At 40.2% G+C, this 25770-nt stretch overlaps 2 protein-coding genes across 7 annotated transcripts in view; one reads left to right on the top strand and one right to left on the bottom strand.

Moving 5' to 3' along the window:
• The window catches only part of ITSN1 (intersectin 1), a 220595-nt gene extending 214941 nt beyond the window's left edge, over positions 1-5654 (bottom strand). For all 4 annotated transcript variants that reach the window (XM_086675891.1, XM_086675894.1, XM_086675893.1 and 1 more), the window contains exon 1: positions 5514-5654. The gene's annotated coding sequence lies outside the window, so the exon portion shown is untranslated. The remainder of the gene's footprint in view (positions 1-5513) is intronic.
• An 818-nt stretch (positions 5655-6472) lies between these two features.
• Positions 6473-25770, top strand: part of CRYZL1 (crystallin zeta like 1) — a 35872-nt gene continuing 16574 nt past the window's right edge. For 2 of the 3 annotated variants that reach the window (XM_025913694.2, XM_086675903.1), the window contains exons 1-5: positions 6508-6576; positions 16588-16659; positions 18289-18366; positions 21203-21275; positions 24908-24952. In XM_025913694.2, the coding sequence (XP_025769479.2) occupies positions 16594-16659; positions 18289-18366; positions 21203-21275; positions 24908-24952 (262 nt within the window). In that variant the 5' untranslated portion in view covers positions 6508-6576; positions 16588-16593. Of the gene's footprint in view, positions 6577-8134; positions 8220-16587; positions 16660-18288; positions 18367-21202; positions 21276-24907; positions 24953-25770 lie in introns of all 3 variants that reach the window. The other variant, XM_086675904.1, reaches the window with a different exon arrangement.

The raw sequence follows: 25770 nt of genomic DNA, 5'->3' as shown, positions 1-25770 counted from the left end.
CAAAATACATAAATATTAAAAAAAAAAAAAAAGAATGTAAATTGCTACAACTTTCCTAAATGGCAATATGTATCAATAAAACCTTACAAACCAGCATGTACTATACTTTGATCCTGCAACTTCGCTTCTAGAAACTTATCCAAAGGGAAAAAAATGTCTCAAGAGTATACAGAGATGTATGTAGGAGTACAATAACTATAGAGTTATTGATAACCGGGGGGGGGGGGGGGGGGGGGGGGGGAACAAACTGATGTCTAATAAAAATTAACTGGTTAAATTATCACATATAAAATGGGATCTTATTCAGTTATTAAACTGTTATAACTGTCAATATTGACACAGAAAGATTCACGGTAAGGTGTTATGTTAAGCAAAAATCAAAACAAAAAAACAAACTAAAAAAACCAAGTTACAAAATAATCATATGTTTAGCAAGATCCTATATTTGTTACCAAAAACTGTATATAAAAAGCCACATGCACACAAAGAGAGGGTTTGGAGGGATACTTACTGAGTTAGTGGACTTATGAGTATTTTATAGTTTTCTTTTCACTTCTCTGTATTTCAATTTTTTCTACCATAAAGATGCGATTTTTTTTTTTAATCTTTATTTATTTTTGAGAGAGAGACAGAGCAAGCAGGGGAGGAACAGAGAGACAGGGAGACATAGAATCTGAAGCAGGCTTCAGGCTCTGAGCTCTCAGCACACAGCCAGAGGAGGGACTCGAACTCAGGTCATGAGAGATCATGACCTGAGCCACAGTTGGATGCTTAACTGACTGAGCCATCCAGGTACCCCGATGCGATTCTTTAAAATACAAGGGCTATTAATGGATTAGCAGTTTGGTTCTGAAATGTACAATTAAGCTAAAAGTGATGACAAGGTTTATCTTTATTTAGAACAAATATGTATATATATTTACATAATATGTGATGGCTTATTAGACACTTTTTTAAAAATTATAATGTTTATTTATTTTTTGAAAGAGACAGAGACAAAGTGTGAGCGGGGAAGAGGCAGAAAGAGAGGGAGACACAGAATCTGAAGCAGGCTCCAGGCTCTGAGCTGTCAGCACAGAGCCTGACGCAGGGCTCGAACTCACAAGCTGTGAGATCATGACCTGAGCCGAAGCCGGATGCTTAACCAACTGAATCACCCAGGCGCCCCTATTAAACACTTTTAATGGTTATTTTTCCAACTTAATAATTATACATATTTAGTACCAAGAAATTAGCAAGAGACTTCTTTTTCAAGCAATGGATTTCTACTTACTACCATCAAGTGCAGTAGCACAAAAATTAAATGGATTAGCTTTTGAGTTTTATATAATTTTATATATTCCAATTCTTCTCATTATCCTAATTACCATTTATTAAGTGAACGTATCTCAAGAACTTATGAAAGCACTCTGAAGTATTTAAAGTCAACCTACTATTATTATTCCCATTCAACTGAAAACACTGTAGCATTGAAAAGTTAAGGGATTAGAATAAAGTCGTAGACTACATACAGTCAAACCCAATTTTCTATAGAAATTTTACTCCTAGGGGCACGTACGTGGCTTAGTCGGTTGAGAGTCTGACTTTGGCTATTCATAGGTTCGAGCCCTGCATAGGACTCTGTGCTGACAGCCTGGAGCCTGGAGCCTGCTTTGGATTCTGTGCCTCCCTCTCTCTCTGCCCCTCCCCCACTCACCCTGCCTCTTTCTCTCTCAAAAATAAACATTAAAAAAATTAAAAAGAATTTTAATTCTTTTTAACCGACTGGGTGGCTCAGTCGGTTAAGTGTCCGACTTCGGCTTAGGTCATGATCTCGCGGTTTGTGAGTTCAAGCCCTGCATCGGGCTGTGTGTGGACAGCTCAGAGCCTGGAGCCTGCTTCAGATTCTGTGTCTCCCTCTCTCTGACCCTCCCCCGTTCATGCTCTGTCTCTGTCTCAAAAATATATAAACATTAAAAAAAATTTTTTTTTAATTAAAAAGAATTTAAAAAGAAATTTTACTCCTATTCAGCACCCTCAACTACATTATAGAAGCTGTTATTTATGGGGTCCTACAATGGATTCTGAAAGAAAGGAGTGAAGGTCATATCTTATTAGGATGAAAATGAAATTGGAAAACATACCAATTTTCTGTATTTTTTGTAAACCAGTTTTCACAGCATTATGTTGGGCTGATAGCGTGTCAAATGGTATTGTGAGATACTGATAACATAGTAATTTACCACCACATTGTGACTTAAATTTACATTTTGAGTCTCTAAGCAGATATTTTGATAGGAGCCTTCTTTCCAGCTTAACCACCTGGAGCGTTCTCTGCTTGGGAAAGGTTCTCTACTTCCAGTGCCAACCAAACTTACAGAAATGACTGGGCATAGTAAATGAGGCTCCTAATTTATAAAATGGTCAGTGACCACTGACCACTAAGTAATAAGACCAATTTTACAAAGAAAGATTTTATTTTTTAATGTTTGTTTCCTAGGGAAAGAGAGCGCACACACTAGTGGGGGAGGGACAGAGAGAGAGAGGGAGACACAGAATCTGAAACAGGCTCTAAGCTCCGAACTGTAAGCACAGAGCCCTCGAACTCATGAACCGTGAGTCCATGACCTGAGCCAAAGTCCAACGTTTAACTGACCGTTTAAATGACCCAGGCGCCCCTTCCAGGCACTATTCTAATGGAGATAACAATGATGACCAAGCCTCTGCTCTTCTGAAAGGTATATTATACACAGGTGCGTTACGTATCTGAAGGTCATAGTCCGTTTTTTATTTGCAGCCAAAGATATAAAACTTCCTCTTTTAGGGGTTGCTGGGTGGCTCAGCGGGTTAAGTCAGACTCTTGATTTCAGCTCGAGTCATTATCTCAAGCCCCCGAATGCAGCACTGCACTGACAGCACGGAGCTTGTTTGGGATTCTCTTTCTCTTTCTCTCTGTCCCTCCTCCACATGCTCCCTTTCACGCGTTCTCTCTCTCAAACTAAATAAACATTAAAAAAAAAAAAACAACCTTATGCTGTTACTTAAAAAAATTTGCTATCCACTTCAGGACATGGCCTTAGGAGGTGCTCATCAAGATGGAAACATAATGCCAGCTGTTCTCCAACTTTACTATTGCGGGAGAAATTCCTGGAGAACTTGTTCAAAAAACTGATTCCAGGGCTTCACTCCAGGAGTCTGATTCTGAGGTGAGATAACAGAAAAACCTGCATTTTTAACAAGAACCTCACTTAATGCTGATCTATGCGATCTGAGATCCGGACTCTGAGAAACCCACTAGTAGTAAGTGGAGCCATTCAGAAGAGAATAGCTGTAATGGCAGTGGGATTTGAACTAACATAAACCCAACCCTCGTGTAACTAATTCTGTATAATTCACAAATCTAGCAAATTAAAAAGATGAGAAGAATGGAGGAATTTACCAACATCTCCTCAACGTCTGATGGCAGATTTGAATTTGCCTCAATCTACGCATGTGGTGAAAAGAAGAACTTGAATTCTACCAATAGAATCAAGAATTAGAAAAAAAGAAATTTCTAGTCAAGTGCAAAAAGAAAAAAATGCTAAGAGGGACAAACATTTCAGGAAACTAACTTGCCACCACTCATTTTATGCCCTATTTCACAATGCTTAGTATCTGAACAATCCACAGGGTTCCAAAGTACATCAAAAATTTGTTCATTTCCTCTCTTACTCAGGCAGAATAATAATAATAGAGTTTTGTGACGGTGCCCCGTGTCTCAGCAATTTCAACAGATACATTCTTAGATAAAGAAATACCTTTCTAAAAAAGTTCTATCAGAAATGCTCCTTACTGGAGCTACTTAAAGTAGTTTTAAATAGTTTTAATGCAATCACTAGATTAGTGTGCCTCATTTCCAATTTAGATTACTTGAAAATTCCTGGGTTCTTTACCAACCTCCTACAGAAAGAATTCTCTTCAACGTTACAAATACGTACATTTTTGGTTATAAGCAAACACCTATCAGTGCAACATAAATATTTCAGGTAAACTAGAAAAAAAAAAATGTTTAAACAAAAACAGCATTTTGGTCTCCGAGATAGACAGGTAGAAATCCTAACCTTAAAGGGGTTGGGGGGTGATTACGCCTCTGCACCTTAAGTAATCTAAAAATAACGGTATCCAGGACAAATACATTCCTCCCATTTTAGAGGTTAAGAGTAGCACTTCACAAACCAGCTGGCCTGCTGGGTCCTGGCCCCAGTTCCTAACCTCAGATCCTGTCCACTACATAATCCATGAGATCTCTGAGCCCGTTCTTCATCCATTCAAAAGGATTAGTAACACTGCCTCTCCGTTAACGGAATTGAGATTTTCCAGACGCATTTGTTCGTACAGTGTTTTTATTATCTATTCTTTTTATTGTACTTGCTTTTATTACTTGCACGTTTGACCACGGACACAACAAGAGTAGGATGCCAGGAGATAAGCACAAAGAAACGCATCTGCCGGAGTGCGCATATATTTAAAATTCCAGGCTGGTGCTGCCTTCAGAATATCACGGATGATGACAAAGTTCTAAAGGAAACTTTCATATTAAGAGGCTATCAAAAATCTCCGTAGCCTCCCACCCAACAGAAAAAGACGCTAATGTATTTCTTCAAAAGCAAAGCCTTCTTTGGTATCAATCACAACAAAAGATGCCCATAGGAAATGTTATCTGCGAAGTTGTTTTCTAATCCAAAGGCAAACAGAAGTAAAGGAAGGTGCAAGCCATTCCTCGCTGCTTTCCTCTTCCTGGGAATTCTGATTACATTTCCTCGTTCAAGCAAGAAGAGACCGCAATTGTGCCTCGGGTCCACACCATAAAACCGCGTCTGTGCGTAAAGAAGGGAAGGAGAGGCGGCAGACACCGGGGACGCGCTACCACCGAAAGGAGAGCCGCTTTCTGTTAAATACCATCAGTCAGCCGAGGCAGGACGACTTAGGGCCAAACGGCATTGACCGCCCTTCACTGACAGGGATTTCGCAGGCACACGACACAGAAAAAGAGATGAGCCGGGGACTCGAGGCCCGAGGGAGAGGCGGGCGGCGCGATGCCGCTCCCCGCGAGCTCCGGATCCCCGGGAGGCTGGCGGGGAGGCGAGGCTTGGCCGGCCCGCCATGCTCAGGCGGCGGAGGGCAGCGAGGTCAGCCCTGGAAGGGCCGACCGCTCCACGCCCCCTGGGGAGGGAGGGGACCCCGTTCGGCCGGCCGGGACTGCGGATGCTCATTCAACCCGAAGCCCGTCCAGCGGCCGCCACCCCCTTGGCCCGCCGCGGCGTCCCGGCCTCCCGACGCGGGCCAGCCGGCCGCCCCGCCGCCGCCCCCGGGAGGCTGGGAAAGGACGAGGCGCAGGGGCGGCGGGTGCCGCGCCTCCCGGGCGCGCGGCAAAGGCTGAAGGGCGGCCCGAGGGACGCGCGCCGGCCCGAGGGACGGGCGCCCGGGGCGGCCATCGCGCCGACCCCTGCGCAGACCCCCGCCCCCGCTGCCTCCCAGTCCAGCCAGCTCCTCACCTCATCTCCAGGCGGGTCCGCGCTGCCGCCCCAGGGACAAATCAGTGCAGCTCCCTTGCGGCGGAGAGGGACGCAGGAGCCTCAGCCCAACACACCATCCCCGCCCGCCTGCCCGCCTCTCCGTGCGTCCCGGAGCCCGCTAGGGATTCTCCCTCGCGAGCCGCCGTACTACGGAGCAACCAAGCTGCGCTCCCTCCCCTCTCCTCCGCTCTTCTCTACCTCCTTCTCTCCCTCCCTTGCTCCCTCGCTCCCACGTATCTCCTCATCTCCCTCCGTTGCCTCTCCCGCCCCCTTCGACCCCTCCATCTCCGCCCACAGATGGGTGGGAACGAACAGTCGGCCAATCGGAAGAAGGGGTCCGCACCTCCTTACCGCCCCCTACCGCTACCCCCGCCCACCGCGAGAACGGGAACGGCGGGCGGTAAAAAAAAAAAAAAAAAAAAAATGGAAGAAGACGGAATGACAGCCAAATAAACCAATCATCAAGCGCAAAGGAGGCGGGGAATAGGACTCCCTCTTCTCCCTGCCCTCTTCCCAGAAGGTGTAACCAGAGGTTTCTGGTCTGGGATTTCCCTGACCGGAGTTATGGAGGTTTTGTTCCAAGGTTTTGTTGCATCTGTCCGTTGTCGTGCGAGGCAATAGTTAGGATGCAGTCAACTAAATTAGTTACAAAAGATTTTAAAGGAGAGAACAAGGAGGCGAAAAAGAGGCGGGTCACACTCCAAGGAAGGTGGTAGGGCAAATGGTTGGAATGAGGAAGGGTGTGGTCTTTAACATAAATTTGCATGAAACGGAACCTATCCGGGAGACTACAATTTCGTCCATGTATTTCGCCCCTGGTGTGACGCTTCTCCTTCAGGCAGAGCATTCTGGGAGGTGTAGTTCCGAGTTCGGTTGCTATAGCGTTCTCCACAGCCTACGGTTCACGACTGACGAGCGACCTGCCCAATGGGAGCAGCGCCTGAGCCAGCAGGGGCGGGCTCTCTGCAAAAGGACTCCAAGGTGGCGGGCGGTGGCGGTGGCGGTGGCGAAGTTGCAGGCGGTTGGGGCGGCTCGGAGGCAGGTGAGCCCCCGGATCCGGTTTCTGTGTCTTGAGAAGCGGGGCTTTGGGCCTTGGACGCCTTGCGGAACTGTGCAACCCTGGGCTGAATGGTGGTTCGCGTTGCACCCCAACCCTAGACCCCCCTCGGGCCCAGGCCTAGCTTAGCTGAGGCGGCTGAGGGGCGGGAAAGACTTGACGCGATTTCCTGGTCTTTACAGGTTTTGATTGTAGGTTTTATCTCAGTTTGCATCTCCCTCTACCTTTATGGAAGCAAAAGTGTGGCAGTTCCCTTCCACTGAATCCCCCAGATTGAATTTTTGCCCTCTGCTTTCTTTTTGTTCCTATAATTTGAGTTTTCCTTTCGCCCATACAGTTTCTCTGCCACCACTTTTTCCTCCTTCACTTTCCTTTTTCGATGAGCAATTACCTAAAGCAAGGATATTCGCATTCATGTGATTATACGGCCAGATATGCCCTCTTAAGACAAACAGCGAAAAACTCTGGAGCGACGTGTAAGAATCACCTCAGTACCATGTTGACGCGCAGATGCTGACTCTATAGGTCTGGGCAGGGCCTGGGAGTCTGCATTTCTAACAAGCTCCCCCGGGTGCTGCTAGTCCACGTCGCGAGTAGCGAGGCTATGCATCAGCTCGGCCTGATAACAAATATAATGCGAGGCACTTAATTTTGACCCTTTTGGTAGCCACATTAAAAAACATGAACAGAAACTTGTGTGATTAATTTTAACAATATGTTTCATTTAAGTCCAAAATTTATCATTTCAACACCTAATCAAATACTTTAAACGTGAAATATTATAAATTATTTTATTTAAAGTATGCTCTACCCCGAATGCGGGCTTGAACTCACAACCGCCCAGAGTCCCATGCTCTACTGACTGAGCCAGCCAGGTGCCCCAATTCTTTTTTTTTTTTTTTTTTTAATATGGTCTTTGAAATCCAATGTGTATTTTACACTGACAAGGCATCTTAGTTCTGACTAGACATAGTTCAGATTTTCCTTAGCCACCTGTGACTAGTGACTGCTGTTACTGGAGAGCGCAAGTCTAGATGGTGTATGGTTGGTTGCCCACTGCAGAAATTAGAAAGTGTCATGGGGCGCCTAGATGGCTCAGTCGGTTAAGCGTCCAACTTCGGCTCAGGCCATGGGCCATGATCTCACGGTTCATGAGTTCAAGCCCTGGGTCCCAGCCCTGGGTCCGGCTCTGTGCTGACAGCTCAGAGCCTGGAGTCTGTGTCTCCCTCTCTTTCTCTCTGCCCCTCTTCTGCTCATGCACGCGCTCTCTCTCTCTCTCTCTCTCAAAAGTAAACATTAAAAAAAGAATTTTTTTTAAAATCTGTTAAAGATCAAAGGGTTGCATGTGCCCAAACCCTCTGCTGCTCTGTGAGATGGGCCTCAGAACAACTTTAGAGCTTCTCTGCCCAATATGCAGAAATAGTAAAAATAGCCAACACTTTTTGCAGGGTTATTTTGTGCCAGGTGTTGTATTGAGTTCTTTGTGCGTATTTAATCCTTACAGCAACCCTTGGAGGTAATTACTATTATCTCTATTTTGTAGGTAACGGAATCTAAGGCCCAGAAGGTTAAAATATTAGCCTGAAGTCATACAGCTAGTCGGTAGGAGAACCAGGATTCAAATTCCGGTCAGTTTTGACTTATAAATCCTGTCGGCCCTTGCAGTATATAATTTTTATTTTCCACTTTATGGCAGATGAAGTGTTCAGATTTCAAACAGAGAGGGTTCCCTCATACAAGTTCAATTTGTCCGTCAATTGCAGTGATATATTTTGGTAGTTTTACGACTCTCCATTTTTTTTTTTTTAATTTTTTTTTTCAACGTTTATTTATTTTTGGGACAGAGAGAGACAGAGCATGAACGGGGGAGGGGCAGAGAGAGAGAGAGACACAGAATCGGAAACAGGCTCCAGGCTCCGAGCCATCAGCCCAGGGCCTGACTTGGGGCTTGAACTCACGGACCGCGAGATCGTGACCTGGCTGAAGTCGGACGCTTAACCGACTGCGCCACCCAGGCGCCCCTCTCCATTTTTTTTTTAAGTAAGCTCTAGCTCAACACGGGGCTTGAACTTAGTACCCCAAGATCAAGAGTTGCATGCTCTACCAACTGGGCCGTCTCCTATATTATAAATAGTAATGAAAGATATAACTTCCCCCAATAGTATATCCGGGCAGTAATGGCTCTTGATTCATTTGTGTGCCTCTCTGAAGAAAGAGGGTGGGAAAGCTTGGAAATTCTTCGAATGTTTCACTGTGGAATCACCGTGTTTGTTGGTTTTGTTTGTGGTTAAGTCTTTTTGTTGTTTTTATCATTCTTAAAAATGAATGTATTCTTGCTCCTGTGACCTTCACATTGAATATTTCAAAGACAACATTATGATTTTTCTAGGCCCACCAAACAGTACTACGCTGAACTAAGGAGATTTATGATTAGAAAAGCGAAAATACACATACTAAAATATGATCTTTTGCTAAATATTTATTTGTATTTTTATATGTTGTAAGAAATACACATCTTGTGAATTATTTTCTCTTTATGTTGGATTTATTAGTACATATTCAGTCAAAATTACAGTTATTTTGCTTCTGAAGCAAGAAATGGTTTCTTAAAGATCCTATGGTGGATTGGAAAATTAAAGAAGCATTTACAAACAGCAATAATGTTAGTTAAAAGGAAGATTGTTTAAATCAATTGGAGAAGGGAGAGTGTGGTAGAGGTTTAGAAAGGATCCATCCATCAATCGCTTATCTCCCTCAGTACCCACCACCTGCATTGTCCCAGTGTCACATGGTTGAGCTAGCATAAAGGGGAAAAGGTCATTCATCGCATCACACCATTGCCACAATCAGAAGAGGCTGTCGCTTTAATATGGTCATCATATCCCCCATTCTCTTCAACTGATGCTTGAATCTTGTTTGTGAAGCCCCTGTAAATGTGTATCCAGCCTCTGTATAAATCCTTCCAGTGACAGGAACCATGCAACTTCATGAATTTTCCTGTTTTAAATTAGATATCTAAAATGTGAAAGTAGAAAGTTCTTATAACACATGTTATTAACTTGAAAAACTTTTCAGGGTTTAGCCAGGTGGGAGTCCTATGACAGCCCCTTGTGTTCCCCTCTGGTCAGTTGTATGCAGCTAGTGCAGTTGTGTGCAGCAAAACACCTGTGTGCTAATTGTTTCTGCAGTGTCCTTAGGTTATACAGATTCCCAGAGCCTGTTGTCCAAATGCAGAGAAGTCCTCTAATTACTACAACCACCCGTTTACCTCCTTCTTTAAAAACCAGAGCTGGTTTTATCTAGTTAGGACTACCATTCTGCACAACCTGAAAAGTAATGACATTTAAACAAAACCTCCAACTAGTTACTTTGATTATGCTGACCATATATATTTTTTAATTTTTTAATGTTTATTTTTGAGAGAGAGACAGAGACAGAGTATAAGTGGGTGAGGGCAGAGAGAGAACACAGAGGACACAGAATCCAAAGCATGGTTCCAGGCTCCAAGCTGTCAGCACAGAGCCTGATGCAGAGCTTGAACCCAAGAACTGTGAGATCATGACCTGACCCAAAGTTGGGTGTTTAACCGACTGAACCATTCAGGCACCCCTGATGATGCTAACCATATTTATTAACCAAATATTTGGGCATGTGGTCTGACATATTTCTTTATCTGATATGTGGATATGTATGCAAATTCCCACAGAAGATTAAGAACATTGTTAAAACTTATTTTTTTTTTAAGAAGGCATTTTTCTGGAGTCACTCTTTTTTTTTTTAATGTTTATTTTTGAGAGAGAGAGAGAAAGCGTGAGCGAGGGAGGGGCAGAGAGCGAGGGGGACAGGGGATCTGAAGCAGGCTCTGTGCTGACAGCAGACAACCCAATGCACGGCTCGAACTCAAAAACTGAGATCAAGACCTGAGCTGAAGTTGGACACTTAACCGATTGAGCCACCCAGGCACCCCTGTTAAAACTTAATATTAAGTCACCTCTTCAATATAACTAAAGAGTTACCCATTACAATCGAGCCAGCTAGTATGATAATGCTGTGTACCAGTGCTGGCATGATGATAAATATATGGGGCCATATTTTAGAGTAGACTTCACGTTTTTTCTGTAATTTAGCTGCTTGACAGTCAGTATATCCTTGATATTCTTAAAAAGCAGGTGGGTTAGAAATATTATAACTGAATCCTGACCCCAAGTGGCTGCAATGTTGCAAAGCTGGTGTTAGAGACTAATAGAAATTTGAGCACATATGAGTTTGGACTTTCAGGAATTACATTTTCCATAGAGTAACAGATGGATTGGATGAGGGAAGAAATGAAGCCACTAGGCAGTGGCCCAAGGCATTGAGATGTTAGCACATCCCTTGTGGTAACACCCAACAAAACCAAAAGTAAACAGGTGAGGGGCGCCTGGGTGGCGCAGTCGGTTAAGCGTCCGACTTCAGCCAGGTCACGATCTTGCGTTCTGTGAGTTCGAGCCCCGCGTCAGGCTCTGGGCTGATGGCTCAGAGCCTGGAGCCTGTTTCCGATTCTGTGTCTCCCTCTCTCTCTGCCCCTCCCCCGTTCATGCTCTGTCTCTCTCTGTCCCAAAAATAAATAAACGTTGAAAAAAAAAAAAAAAAAAATTTAAAAAAGTAAACAGGTGAGCCGGGACGTCATAAAGGAAAAGGAAACCTTATGGTCAATAACTTAATACAGAGGAAGGAATTATGATAGAGTCTAAAATATCCTTGATGACTTAAGATTGGTACCACAAAATCTTGTTTTGGGGAAAGCTGACTTCGGTTTTATGCCTGTTGAATTTGAAGTAGATCTGAAACTCTCAGAACACTGGGTTTGAAAGTGTAGAGGTTTTATTTACAGTTATTTACAATTATCAAAGATGAGCTTCTTGGGGGTTTAGTGTTGCAGAAGAGCAAATGGAGTTCATGTTGCTGTTATAACTAAGATGAAATCATTTGAAATTTCTTCCCATTGATTTTCTAGAAATCCCTTTAAAGATCAGTATTTTTCTTTTAATTTGTTTTAATGTTTATTTATTTATGACAGAGAGAGAGAGCACATGAGTGAGTGAGGGGTGGGGGGGGGGGGTCAGGAGGGAGACAAAATCTGAAGCAGGCTCCAGGCTCTGAGCTCGAACTCAGAAACCATGAGATCATGACCTGAGCTGAGGTCGGATGCTTAACCAACTGCACCACCCAGGCGCCCCAAGATCAGTATTTCTTAATTGCTTTTTTTGAAGTGTTATATTCAAGTGTTTCTTCTTTGCACCAAAAATTATTTAAAATAGGTATCTTTTTTCAAGATTTTATTTTTAAGTAATCTCTACACCCAGCGTGGGACTCAAACTCACAGTCTTGAGATCAAGACTTAATCTTGATCTCTGACTTAATTTTTGTTTCTCCAGATTTTTTAATAGGTATTACGCGACCATTATAAAAATTTAAAGTATTAAAAACATAATTCTCAGTTTGTGGACTTATGCCAAATATGTTTAAAATTTGACATACCTTGGGGCACCTAGGTCCAATTGGTTAAACGTCCTGGTTTCCACTTGAGTCATGATCTCACAGCTCATGGGTTTGAGCCCTGCTGCAAGCTCTATGCTGACAATGCAGAGCCTGCTTCGGATTCTCTTTCTCTCTCTCTCTCTCTCTCTCTCTCTCTCTCTGCCCTTCCCCCCACTCGCGCTCTTTCAAAATAAATAAATAAGCTTATAAAAATAAAATAAAATCTGACGTACCTGGAAAAATATAAAATCTTTATTCTTATAGGGCATATCAGCCTATGTTTTTAAACAGATTTACTTTCATTTAAGAGTTTTCTGTAGCACTTTTTCACAAAGTTTACTGTAGAACATATTTTGAAGTTATATGACACTCATTCTTGGAAATGACATGATAAGTATTATAGTCTTTATTTTATATTTTTATTTTATAAAATATTGATTTTATTTTCTGTGTGCCACATATCTTTACATTCAGTAAACATTTAATAGTGGACTAAGTGTTGCATTTAGTCTAGACCAGTGCCTAAGAAACTATACCACCCATTATACCATTTTCTTAGTTTAAGAACTCAGTATTCATTCTTGTGGTCTGCAAAACAAATAAATAGCATTTCCTCAATTTTCTTCTGACCAGTTTTCTAAAAACACTTTTTTTCCTTCACTTTGTAACTTTGAGGGTCTTTTTGTTCCCACGTGGTTTTTTATTGGACCAACTAAGTCTGGAAGAACCAATTAGGATGATCTGATTAAAAATATTGGCATTGCTTTAGGGGAAACTAGGAATACAAGCAAGTAGTTATCTCCCAGGGTCTTTGAAATTGGGGTGCATGCAGTGTGAGGTCCATGTGACTTGATCTGGGAAACATGTCCTGTTTTAAGATGCAGTGGGCAGGGGCGCTGGCTGTCTCAGCTGGAGGAGCATGCGACTCTTGATCTCCAGGTTATGAGTTCAAGCCCCACTTTAGGTGTAGAGGTTACTAAAAACAGTAAATAAACTTAAAAACAAAAAAGTTACCAAGGGCAGGGGAAACAGTGGCTTCCAAAATTACAACAGGAGATGCTTTGAAATCAAAGTGTTGTTACGTAATTGTTCCGCTCCTCAAAAGGGAAATACTAGTAGCTCCCAACTGAGTAGAAGCAGTGATTTCTTTCTTTCTTTAATAATAATAGATATTGATTCTCCCAAGCTATCGCTGGGAAAACCTACTAGTTAGTAAGCAAATAAAGCAAGGTTTTGTTTGTCAGTACGTAACAAAATCTGGAAGCATAGAACAGACGGGGTAGATTAAATGTTACTGGGAGTGATTTCAGAGGAGTAGGACTTGAGTTTCATTCAGTTCGCAGAATCTGTAGAGTAAGTTCAGCACAGTCTCCGAGAACAAGCAATGCCTGGAAGCCCTGAGACAAGGGTGACCAGATGGCGTGGAGTCACTGACTAGCTCAGAAAGAGAGTGTGTGTTAGAGAAATGGGGGAATAAAGTAGATTAGGGACAGAGAGTATGCATTTTAGGCAGCCTTGAAAGCTAGGCAGAAAAGGTTTCTTTAACATTGTACATACACACACCTGCAACCAAAGGGTTAGAACTGAATTAACATCAGACCTCGCTCAGCCTATTTTTTCTATACTTTATTGATACATGCTACATATATAGTGTTTTTTTTTTGAAGTTTATTTATTTATTTTGTGAGAGAGAGAGAGAGAGAGAGAGAGAGAGAGAGAGAGAGCGAGCAGCGGCAAGAGAGCATGCGAGCCTGGGAGGGAGACAGAAGTTTCTAAGCAGGCTCCGTGTTGTCAGCAGAGAGCCTCACTCAGGGCTGAATCCCAGGAACCATAAAATCATGACCTGAGCCGAAATGAGGACTTGTCACTTAACCAACTAAGCTACCCAGGTGCCCCGCTACATACACAGTTTCTATGTCTTGAATGTGTATTCATGTCTGTTAGCTCCAGCATTTGATTATCACATTCTAAAAAGCAGCAACCATTGCCAAACTACTCAGTAAAGACCCTTTCTATGGATCCATTAGATCCACTAAGACTCAACATACAGGGTTGGCTTCATGGTTTGGGGCCTATGCAGTTACACTGGACTTTACTGTCAGAAGGAACCTGTGCTTCTGTTTAATTCTCTGCTATCACTGTCTTGAAATTTTGATAATTTCTAGAGAAGGTTCCCTGCTCTTTCATTTTGCAATGAGCCCTGCAAATTTTACAGCCAGTTCTAACAAGTACTTAATAATTATCAGTCAGTCCTGAACTAAAGGGTATAGGATTCTAGTTTTAAGTGACATATCTAAGGTTAGCAGCTCAATAGAAAAACCATTAACTGTAATGGTCAAGAGAAATGACTTTGGAGTGGGTAGTACCTGGTCTGGCCCAGCCCTGGCCCAGCTGGTGCTATGACACCCTAGGTATGTACCTTCACTTCTGGAAGACTCCTTTTTCTCATCCATAAATTAAATGCAATAATAGTACTTTCACCAGAAAGTATGTTCAAGAATGTTCTTAACAGGATAGTTTGTTAAAGGCCCAAACTGGAAACAATCAAATGTCTGTCTGGAGTGGAATGGAGAAATAGTAATTTATTCATACAATAGAATATAGTATAACAAGGATGATGAATGAACTACAACTATAGGAAACAACATGGATGATGCTCACAAACATAATATTGAGAGAAAAACCAGACATGAAGGAGTATGATTTCACTTCTAGAGAGTCAAAAACAGACAAAAGTAATCTGTGCTATTGAAACTTGGGATGTTGAGTATCCTTAGGGGAAGGTGGTGACTAGAAGGGGAACAAGGGAGCTTCTGGAGTTCTAGTAATGTTATGTTTTCTTGCTGTGACATGGCCATATTCACTTTGTAAAATTCAGTAAGCTCTTCATTTAGGATCTGTGAACTTTGCTGTGTGTATTTTATACTTCTATAAAATTTACATTAAGAAATAGTCTTGGGGCACTTGCATGGCTCAGTCAGTTGTGCATCTGACTCTTGATTTTGGCTCCGATCATAATCCCAGGGTCACCGGATTGAGCCCTGTGTCAGGTTCCACCCTGACCATGGAGCCTGCTTAGGATTCTCTCTCTCCTTCCCTCGGTCCCTCTCCCTCGCTCATAAGCACTCTCTCTCTCTCTCTAAAGTAAAATAAAATAAAATAAAGAAATAGTCTTGCCATACAATTACAATTGGCCCCTGAACAAGACTGGGGTTAGGGGAACCAACCCTCCGAGCAGCTGAAAATCCACGTGTAAGTTTTGACTCCCAAAAACTTAACTACTAATAGCCTACTGTTGACTGAAAGCCTTACTGATAACAATCAACTCATATTGTGTATGTTATATATATATTATATTCTGTATTCTTATAATAAAGTAAGCTACAGAAAAGAAAATGTTATTAAAGTCATAAAGAAGAGAAAAAACATTTACAGGACTATATTGTAAAAAAAAAAAAATACACATGTAAGTGGACCTGTGCAGTTAACTCATTTGAGAGTCAACTATGTTATGAAAATCAAACAGTTGTGGAATCCTTAGAGATGCTTCCATAAGTTCACAGAATATAGGTTTAAAACTTCCATTAAGTGGTTTATAAACTGATACAGAATAATCAGGGATACGGTTTTAATAAGTGTCTTCACTTTTTGCTTTTTTTTTTTTTTTTTTAACGTTTATTTTATTTTTGGGACAGAGAGAGACAGAGCATGAACGGGGGAGGGGCAGAGAGAGAGGGAGACACAGAATCGGAAACAGGCTCCAGGCTCCGAGCCATCAGCCCAGAGCCCGACGCGGGGCTCGAACTCACGGGCCGCGAGATCGTGACCTGGCTGAAGTCGGACGCTCAACCGACTGCGCCACCCAGGCGCCCCCACTTTTTGCTTTTTAATTGTCTTTTTTTTTTAAGACTTTGACAGCCCTTTAAATACCACCTTTGGTAATTAAAATTGAGCTCTGTGGCCCTTGTAAAAAAATTTTTTAACTGCGTCTAATAATTTTTACTGAATAGCAAAGTAAAATCAAGCATCTCACCTTTGTGTGAAAGGTTGAACTACATTCTTAGTAAGACATGTACCCAGAGATTGTTACATATTCTCTCATTTTAATCACTTTCAGGAATTATTATCTAAATTGTTTGTTTGAAAACTACATTTATCCTTTGCCAGCATTATTTTTCTTTTTTTTTTAATGTTTGTTTGTTTGTTTGTTTATTTATTTTGAGAGGGAGAGAGAAAGAAAGAGGCAGAGAGAGAATCCCCAGCAGGCTGCGCTATCAGCACAGAGCCCAACACAGAGCTTGATCTCACAAACCATGAGATTGTGACCTGAGCTGACATCAAGAGTTGGATGCTTTAACCAACTGAGCCACCCTGGCACTCCAGCCAGCATTATTTTTCAATTTTTGCTTTCATTTGGTCTGGGAGATATTTCATTTCATATTTATGTATAAATATATATGGTTTTTTTTTTTTTAGAGGACTATGAAAGGCTTATATTTTCAAAAGAGTTCTACAAATGAAGAAATAACATTTGTATTTCAAGAAAGGGTAAGAAAAATGGTTTGATTATTTCCTATATGTAATAGAATCAGTTTTAAATGACCTGTTATTATTTTAAGTGAAACTAAGTGAGATAAAATTACTTTAATGAAATTTACAAAGTGCTTTAATCTTAGGTGAAAATGATGGTCCATATTATGGTATAAATATATTTTTTTAAAGAGTTGCAAAGGAGTTTTTAGTTCCTCAGGGTGGTGGTATAACGTATAATTAGGAAAACAGAGTAATCTTGATAGTCTTATATGTTGCAGAATTAACCCAGCATATTCAGAATCCCACAGTAAAGTGAGTATTCAGATTGTAGCCATATTTCAGAAAATATTTCTCTCATGTTGTAAAATGAAAAGGGGGGGAAAGCATTGTTTTCCACACTAATTTCTGGGGTTTGCAAATTTAATTCGCTAAACTTTAAATTGTCTCTCATTTTTGACCAAGAACAGGTAGTAGAATTTTAATGTGTTGGTGATTGAAAGGTTTGTGGCAAGCCAGAATCATTCCACTGTCAACTTAGGGCCCAAAACTAAGTGCTATATTTATTTCATGGTAGTAATAAGAATTTCTAGATCATGAACACAATCCAGTTTTTCTGTTATCTTTCATTAACTCCAAAATTAAAGTTAAGTCAGGAGTCTAAATCTCAAACAGCTGGGTTTCTGCCATTGAGTCAGGATGAAGCTCTCAGAGGTTTGATTGGCTCTTGGGAAGAATCATGTACAGGTTCATATAGTCATTAGTAAAATCCACATATTCATTGATATTATTGAATATCTTCATAATATCACCAAATACTATCAAATCTGAAACTTACAAAGAGACACTCCCAGAGTATCATGTCCATGTCAGATAAAACACTGATCTCTTTGATAGGTTATAGGAGGGGCTACACAAGTAGATATCTTACCCAGCTTTTGATCTAATTTGGGGGAATATCAGGAGTTGAGGGAAGTATTTTAATTATTGGTGCCAGGATATGGTTATTTGGCAGAAGTGATAATATATTTAATAAATAATATAATAGGTGGATGATATTGAGTGCCTGAGTGTGAACGATTCTTTGCTGTTAAAGGTATATCTAGCTGTGGAATAGGGGGGTAATTAAATGCCTTTAAGTTTGTGCTTTGACCCCAAAATCCCATGTGGCATGCTGAAATGTCCAAGACAGATATAAATAAGGTAAGTTAAATAAGATACACAAGTGACACTAAACAACTTTCATTTATAGCATTAAGAAAATTCCAAAATCAGTGAAGGCTATATGTCATGTGTATAAGGATATCCCTGTACATGCAAAGATTTGATGCTTTGAGATTATTTAGATTCAAAAAAAGTATGGTATTTGCTCTACTTTGTTACCCTAAAAATTTACTGCCTACACATATACCCATGTTGGTATCCATTCATTTTCAAAATAACTACCCTACAGCTTTTTAAACATTTTATCCCCAAATTCCCTTTCTACTTTTTGCATTCTATATTATTCGATAATTGCTTATGGCTTTTTCAATTAAATTAGCTATAAGATTTGGGGTGGGGTATGTTTAGTTTTGTTCAATTATGTATGGCAGTTTTCACAACATAAAGGCATGTTCTCAAAAGAATATTATCATTTGGTTCTAGGAAAATCTTCCTATTACAGAGGATAACCATGTGAAACTTCAGGTTAAAGCTTGTGCTCTGAGCCAGATAAATACAAAGGTACGATGCTTTTATTTTGACCAAAAGTCAAATGAGAGTGTCCTGGTATATTTAGTGTACAAATAAATCATGATAACTGACTTCTGAGTGCCAAGAAATTAACATCCTTAGAACACTAAAACAGCTAGAGAAGATATATAATGTGAATTTGTGTGTTTTTATATTATTATCTAACTATATTATTATTATATTATTATTATATTATATTATTATTACATTATATTAGTATCTAACTTTATTATCTAACTATATTATTCTATATTATTATCTAATAACTATATTATTATCCTACATTTTATATTATTATATGAAATATTTTATAAACTACACTGTGGAAGGCTGAGAATTTATAATTACTATAGCCTATTAATCAAGGAAGAAATTATTTTTATAAATATACTAAAAATAAAACTAGGAATCTCATCGGTGATTTATTTACTATTCTGTAGATATTTCTAGTTAATGTCTTTAGATAGAGTTCACATTCTTCTTGTCATTTTTCTTTGTCTTTCCCTCTTGCTCATACATACGTATCCCACCCTCATACCACCCCACAGTAGTCTTCCATTATTGACACGAAGTACTTGAAAAGTCTTCAAATAGTAAATAAAGTGTGGTTAAATGTGCCATGATAAAGCAGGTCCATTTACTCAGTTTTGTAAAGATTAATACTGTAGTTTTATTGGACCCTTAACTAACTGGATTATAATGCCATCATAATCTCTAGAAATCTAAAAGTTTTCTGCGATTAAGTCACATTTAGGAAAATTACAGAGCAAAGTCATAGGTTTCCATTGGGCAACATGAGCATGACTTGAAAAGTGAATTAGTAAGATGCCTTGAAATCCTTTCACCAGAAGTGCTGGTACTCCTTCCAAGGTGTGCTTTTTATTTTTTTTTAAGTTTATATATTTATTTTGAGAGCGAGAGAGAGAGAGTGCAGGTAGGGAAGGAGCAGAGAGAGAGAGTCCCAAGCAGGCTCTGTACTGTCAGCACAGCCTGACACAGGGCTCAAACCCTCAAACTGTGAGATCATGACCTGAGCCAAGATCAAGAGTTGGACTCTTAACTAACTGAGCCACCCAACCCCACAAGGTGTTCTTTTTAAAACTATGAAAAATTCATTGAAATCCCAGTCTAGGAAAATTATCTAGCAGAAAGAAATGGTCCATTAGAGTAAAATCAGTTTAATGAAATATTGTCCAACTATTAACCTTTATGGAATGGTTATGGAAACTGTGGTAATGCAAGAAAATACTTGTGGCGAGTAAAGGACACAGGAGGTAGTTGTTACGTCCATAATGAAGATGTAACATGGCCACATGAAATGACATGTCCACGCAAAAGAAATACTGTAGAACATCCAGTATTTCCAGGAGAATGTCATAGGAAAATCTTAGGAAAAGCATAAAGTTGCACACTGAACAAAAGACTTTTCTGGCAATTAGGTATATACCAGAAATCCAAAAAAATATTTAAATAAAAGAAGGGTGCCTAGGTGGCTCAGTCAATTCTTGATCTCAGCTCAGGTCTTTATCTCAGGGTCATGAGTTCAAGTGCTGCAATGGGCTCCACACAAAGCATGAAGCCTACTTTAAAAAAATAAAAACAGGGGCGCCTGGGTGGCGCAGTCGGTTAAGCGTCCGACTTCAGCCAGGTCACGATCTCGCGGTCCGTGAGTTCGAGCCCCGCATCAGGCTCTGGGCTGATGGCTCAGAGCCTGGAGCCTGTTTCCAATTCTGTGTCTCCCTCTCTCTCTGCTCCTCCCCCGTTCATGCTCTGTCTCTCTCTGTCCCAAAAATAAATAAACGTTGAAAAAAATAAAAATAAAAATAAAAACAAAGAAATATGCAAGAGAATTATATCAATGTATTTTTCTTGCTGTTCCTAAAATCCTATGATCTCTTTAAATCTGTCTAGCATCTCTCATATTATTATAACATTATAAGTGGCAGGAACTTAAACTACAGGTTTATGTACACTCTGCCACTTTAAAAGTCAAGTACTTAATTTGTTCAGAATCTAACAAAATGCTAACCTCTTGAAAAAGAATTTATCCTTGGGGCACCTGGGTGGCTCAGTCAGTTGAGCATCTGACTTCGGCTCAGGTCATGATCTCACAGCCCGTGAGTTCAAGCCCCGCGTTGGGCTCTGTGCTGACAGCTTGGAGCCTGGAACCTGCTTTGGATTCTGTGTCTCCCTCTCTCTCTGCCCCTAACCCACTCACATTCTGTCTCTGTCTCTCTCAAAAATAAATAAATATTAAAATAAATAAATAAATAAAATAAAAAAGAACTTATCCTTTAAAAAAAGAAACTCAAATCTGAAATTATATGGCAGTTGCCCTTCTGTATATCCATCACTTTTCCCATCTGCCCCTTACCTAGGACTTGTGAGAAGCTCATATGATTTCTAAGGACGTGGGAACAGAGAACCTTCTGTTCTCATTGCCTACATCCCCTCTATTCAAAAAGGCCCTCTCCAAATTCCCTTCGCCCCACCAGAATGAAGTGACTGATAAAAAGTATTTAGTCAACCAAGAAGAGTTTGGGCCATAATTTTTGTTGGCAACATAAAAATGCTAAACAAAGAGTGTTAATGGTGATTTGAATAACACAGATACCTAAATTCTCCATATCCACTAATTTCTCAGCAAACTCTTTGTTTTCCTACTGTAGAGAGAAACTTATTCTGTGAAGTTACTTGTTTTGTCTTAACTCCAAAAATTAAATCCTATTTGTTTTTTCTGTGGTTTGATTTTTGCTCTTGCGTTCCTCATATATGAGAAAAGGCCAGGATTTATTCTTAACAGTAAACAGTCTTTGTCATGATTTAGCTTCTAGCAGAAATGAAGATGGAGAAAGAGTTCTTTCCTGTTGGGAGAGAAATTGCTGGAATTGTGTTAGATGGTAAGTTTATAGATATAAATATCTATTTATTTTCTAAGATGAAAGAATTAAATGGTAGCTAATTGGTTTACCAGTACAGAAAATTACATATACTTCCTCAAATGTGAAATTTAATTATACAGAAATGTTTCCCTTTTTTAATTAAAAAGAAAAATGGAACTTAATTGGTGTTTTATAATTGAAGAGCTTATTAGAGTTTAGTAAATATTTAGGGATTATGTGTTTAAATCCATGAGTAATCATATGGAATAGAATGATCAACATTGTTCTTTTTATGATATTTACAAACCATAAATTGCCTGTGTAAGTGGGCTTTGGGCCAAATTTATAATAGAAACTGTATTCACATTCAATTTGTTATGTTTGCCTAAAATTGAGCATTTAAAAGTTAAGCAGGTTGCTCATGCAAAAATGGGTTCTTGGGAGAAATAACCAGTAAGATTTTATGGTTGCCTTAAATTAAAAAAAAAAAAATTGTTTCTAAGTTTTATTTAATAAATAATGAGTAAATAGTGGTCTTAACATGCAAGACAGTAAGCCTAAGTATTTGAGATCGTTGTTTTTAATGTTTATTTATTTTGAGAGAAAGGGAGAGTACACATGCACATGTATACACGTGCAGGCAGGAGAGAAGCAGAGAGAAGAGAGGGAGAGAGAGAATCCCAAGCTGGCTCCACACGGTCAGCACAGAGCCTGACACAGGACTTGATCCCACAAGCCGTGAGATCATGACCTGAGCCGAATCAAGAGTTAGATACTTAACCAACTGCGCCACCCAGATGCCCTGAGATAATTTGTTTCTAAGTAGATCTGTGTTTCACATTCATTGCTAACTGGTAGTTCATGATTAGTCAATATGTTTGCTCTTTCTGCATATGTGAATGAATGAATGAGTATATAATGTGGGTTCGACTATTTGAGTTTTACCTGTGATTTTAACCTATAATATATTTGACTCTTCCTCAATGTTTTCTTCAGATATAGCTAAAATACAATTTCTTCTTTCTTCTGCTCAGAATGTAGGAAAGTAAAAGTAAAAATTTTAACAGCTAGAACATGATGAGTCATTTAATTCATTCATTTATTCATCTGACATTTAGTAAGCATTTGCTAAGCGCTTGGGATATTAAATAAGACAAAGTCCCCTGCTGTCAAAGAATTTACTATCTAGGGGAAAGACAGATACATACATATGAGCAGATTATTATGAGCGCTCAGAAGAGAGATACCCAACCCTGCCAGAAGAAACAGGGAAGGCTTCTTGGGTAAGTTAACCAGACAGTAAGGAGGAGAATCATACTCAACGCAGAGGATATCATGAACGAAGACAGAAGCAAGAAATCATGTGATGCATTGTAAGACTCTGTAGAGTTTGGTATTGCTAGAGCAAAAGCAAAGTTCTGGGCAGGAGTCGGAGGCAACATACTTGGCAGCAGAGAAACATTGTGTTAAAATTCTCCTTTAAAAACAGCAGAATTAAAGATAACAAAATATTTTAATGATATGAACACTGATTCCTTCCCCCCAAAATATGAAGCAGGAAGGTAGACAAGGGCTAGAGCCATAATGAGCTTCATATGTCAGATTGGGTTTTAGGGAGATTATTGTTGTGGTCACATGAAGGGTACTTTTGAGGCTGTAGGCAAGAGGACTGGTTGAGGCATAGACTATCAGGCACCAGATGACAAAGTCCATAAACTAGACTAGACAGTGGTGGCAGAGGTATGTGTTCACGAAATACTGAGGAAATGAAGTCAGCAGGACTGAATAATTAACTGCAACAGGGAAATAAAAACAGGTTTAAGAGCCAGGAGTGATTTACCCGATTCTGGTTAAGGTATGAATTGGTGCCACTAATTGAGAAGAGAATAGGATCTGATTTGGAGGAAGATGGTAAGTTTAGATGTATGCTTGTTGAGTTCAAGGTACATAAATGACATCTGACTGGAAAGGTCTAGTAAGCAATATATGAGTTTAAACTAAAAGATAGGAAGGGCGCCTGGGTGGCACAGTCAGTAAGCATCTGACTCTTGATCTCTGCTCAGGTCACGATCTCATGGTTCATGAGTTCGAACCCCACATTGGGCTCTGCACTGATGGCGTGGAGCCTGCTTAGCATTCTGTCTCTCCCTTTCTCTGCCCCTCCCTGGCTTGTGCGCTCTCTCTCTCTCTCACTCTCTCTCTCTCTCTCTCTCTCTCTCTCTCTCAATAAATAAACTTAAAAAAAAATTAAAAGCAAAGAGTTCTGTGCTAGGTTTGTATATGTTTGACAGTTGTCCACATATCAGTTGTATTTGAAATCAGAATTGTTGAGCTCACTCAGGGAGAGAGTAGAAATGGAGAAGAGCCATAGCCACTCTTTGGGGGACAACTGAAAGGAGTGTGAAGGAAGCCAATTGAAAAAGATCAGAGTGATCCCAGGAAGACTGCACAGCAGCAGAAGGGAAAGGAAAGTACAGTGCATCGGAAGCCGCAGATACTGAGGGATGTTGGTGCAGGAGGGATCCAAAGAAAGAGCAGACTGTGAAAAGAGAACTTAAAAGTAGGAATATCAACTTAGGGTATCTCGTGGAGCACCAACAGATGATTTCTGGAACTATCTTGCTGCTGTCCAGCCACAGAGGCCACTTCCAGATTTCCAGCTTCCATCTTCCTTCCTTGAACTACCTCAGTTTCGGTGTCTGGTAACGAGGACTAATAATGCCTACCTCATGGGCTGAATGCCTACTACAAGTAGGCATTCAATGATGTTTGGGGTTTCCTCTCCTTTCTTCTTGTAACTATTTGAACAAAAATATTCTAAAGAATTGACTGAGAGGCGCCTGGGTGGCTCATTCAGTTAAGTGTCCAACTCTTGGTTTCAGCTCAGGTCATGATCTCACAGTTTGTGGGTTCGAGCCCCACATTGAGCTGTGCGCTGACAGTGCAGAGCCTGCTTGGGATTCCTCTCTCTGCCTCCTTCTCTGCCCCTCCTCCATTCGTGAGCTCACACATGTGCTCTGTCTCCCTGCCCCTCTCAAATTAATAAATTAAAAAAATAATAATAAAAGAGGAGGCCAAGATTGTTGTCCTTTAAAAAAACAACAAAAAGAAGAATTAACTGTAGAGGCTTTTTCTCTACATGTGCAGAGAAAGTGTAACTATCATTTCTGTGTAGTTCCAAGAAATCTCTTGGCACCAGTGTGAATTTATTTTTATTGTAATTCCAAATCAAAGTAATTTTATGCATGACTCTTACCAGAATCTGCCATTGTGTGTCTGAGGTTCTGCAACTAAAATAGTGATAGAAGATTGGGCCAGCCACAGGAGGGGTGGAAAGCAGTATAATCCTCATAAGAGTTGTGGAGTCAATTATTTTCCTTCATCCTTAGCTAAAGAGAGAGACATCCTTCTCTGTGGTGTCAACAGCCACATGACCCAGATTTTATGGAGAATTATGTGGAGAATCCAGATTTGAAGTACTCTGTTCTACAGTATTTATAGACCATAAAATGCCCTAGAAGTTCTTGGCCTTTCCTCGGAGTCAGTGACTTTTTTTTAATATAAACCCATGGATTTGTTTCAATAGCTAAGTAATTGAGTGGTATTTAATAACCTCACAATATGAATTGTTGATTTTCTCCCCTCTTTAGTTGGAAACAAGGTATCATTCTTTCAACCAGATGATGAAGTCGTTGGTAAGTTACAATTTATAGCCCTATTTCAAGTCCAATCTATTTTACTGTCATCTCTTCTTTTTCTGAGACAGTTATTAATGTTTATTGTGTCCCCTGCTTTGTATGGAAGAATACATATATCCTGACTTTTTGGAATTTGCTTGCAGATATCCATCAATGAAGAAAATTGAAAATTGAGAATTCACTCTCAATAACAGAATATTTAAAACTTTCTTTTTTTTAATTTAATTTAATTTTTTAATGTACATCCAAGTTAGTTAGCATGTAGTGCAATAATGATTTCAGGAGTAGATTCCTTACCCTCTAGTTCCATTCACATTAATACTTTCTAATATTTGACTATTGAACAATATTGTAGATGGAAAGATGACCATAGTTGTTACTGTGGTTGGTACCGTCCTTTCTTTTTTTTTTTTTTTTCAGTATATGAAATTTATTGTCAAATTGGTTTCCATACAACACCCAGTGCTCATCCCAAAATGTACCCTCCTCAATACACATCACCCACCCTCCCCTCCCTCGGTACCGTCCTTTCTTGACAGGACCCCAGTCTGTGGCTAGACTGCAGACTCTGAGAAATGCAGTCACAGGTCACCTGCTTGAAGACTGCTGTCTGCCAGGCCATATGGAGGCCCTGCTCTCCATATCCAGCTTGCATTTCGCAGAGATGCTCCCTCTCTACTCTTATAAAACCAAAATTTTACTGGAAACACTTAGTTTATTGGCTATTTTAGAAATCCAGAGTGAATACTATTTTGCAAATACATATATTTATACTATTCTATCCTAACAGTCACACAAACATATAAAATATGACT

The sequence above is a fragment of the Puma concolor genome, chromosome C2 (genome assembly GCF_028749965.1).
Source record: "Puma concolor isolate L17-30 chromosome C2, mPumCon1.1.hap2, whole genome shotgun sequence".
Lineage (NCBI taxonomy): Eukaryota > Metazoa > Chordata > Mammalia > Carnivora > Felidae > Puma > Puma concolor.
The sequence above is the reverse complement of the archived record's forward strand: the minus strand, read 5'-3'. Positions and strand labels throughout refer to the sequence as shown.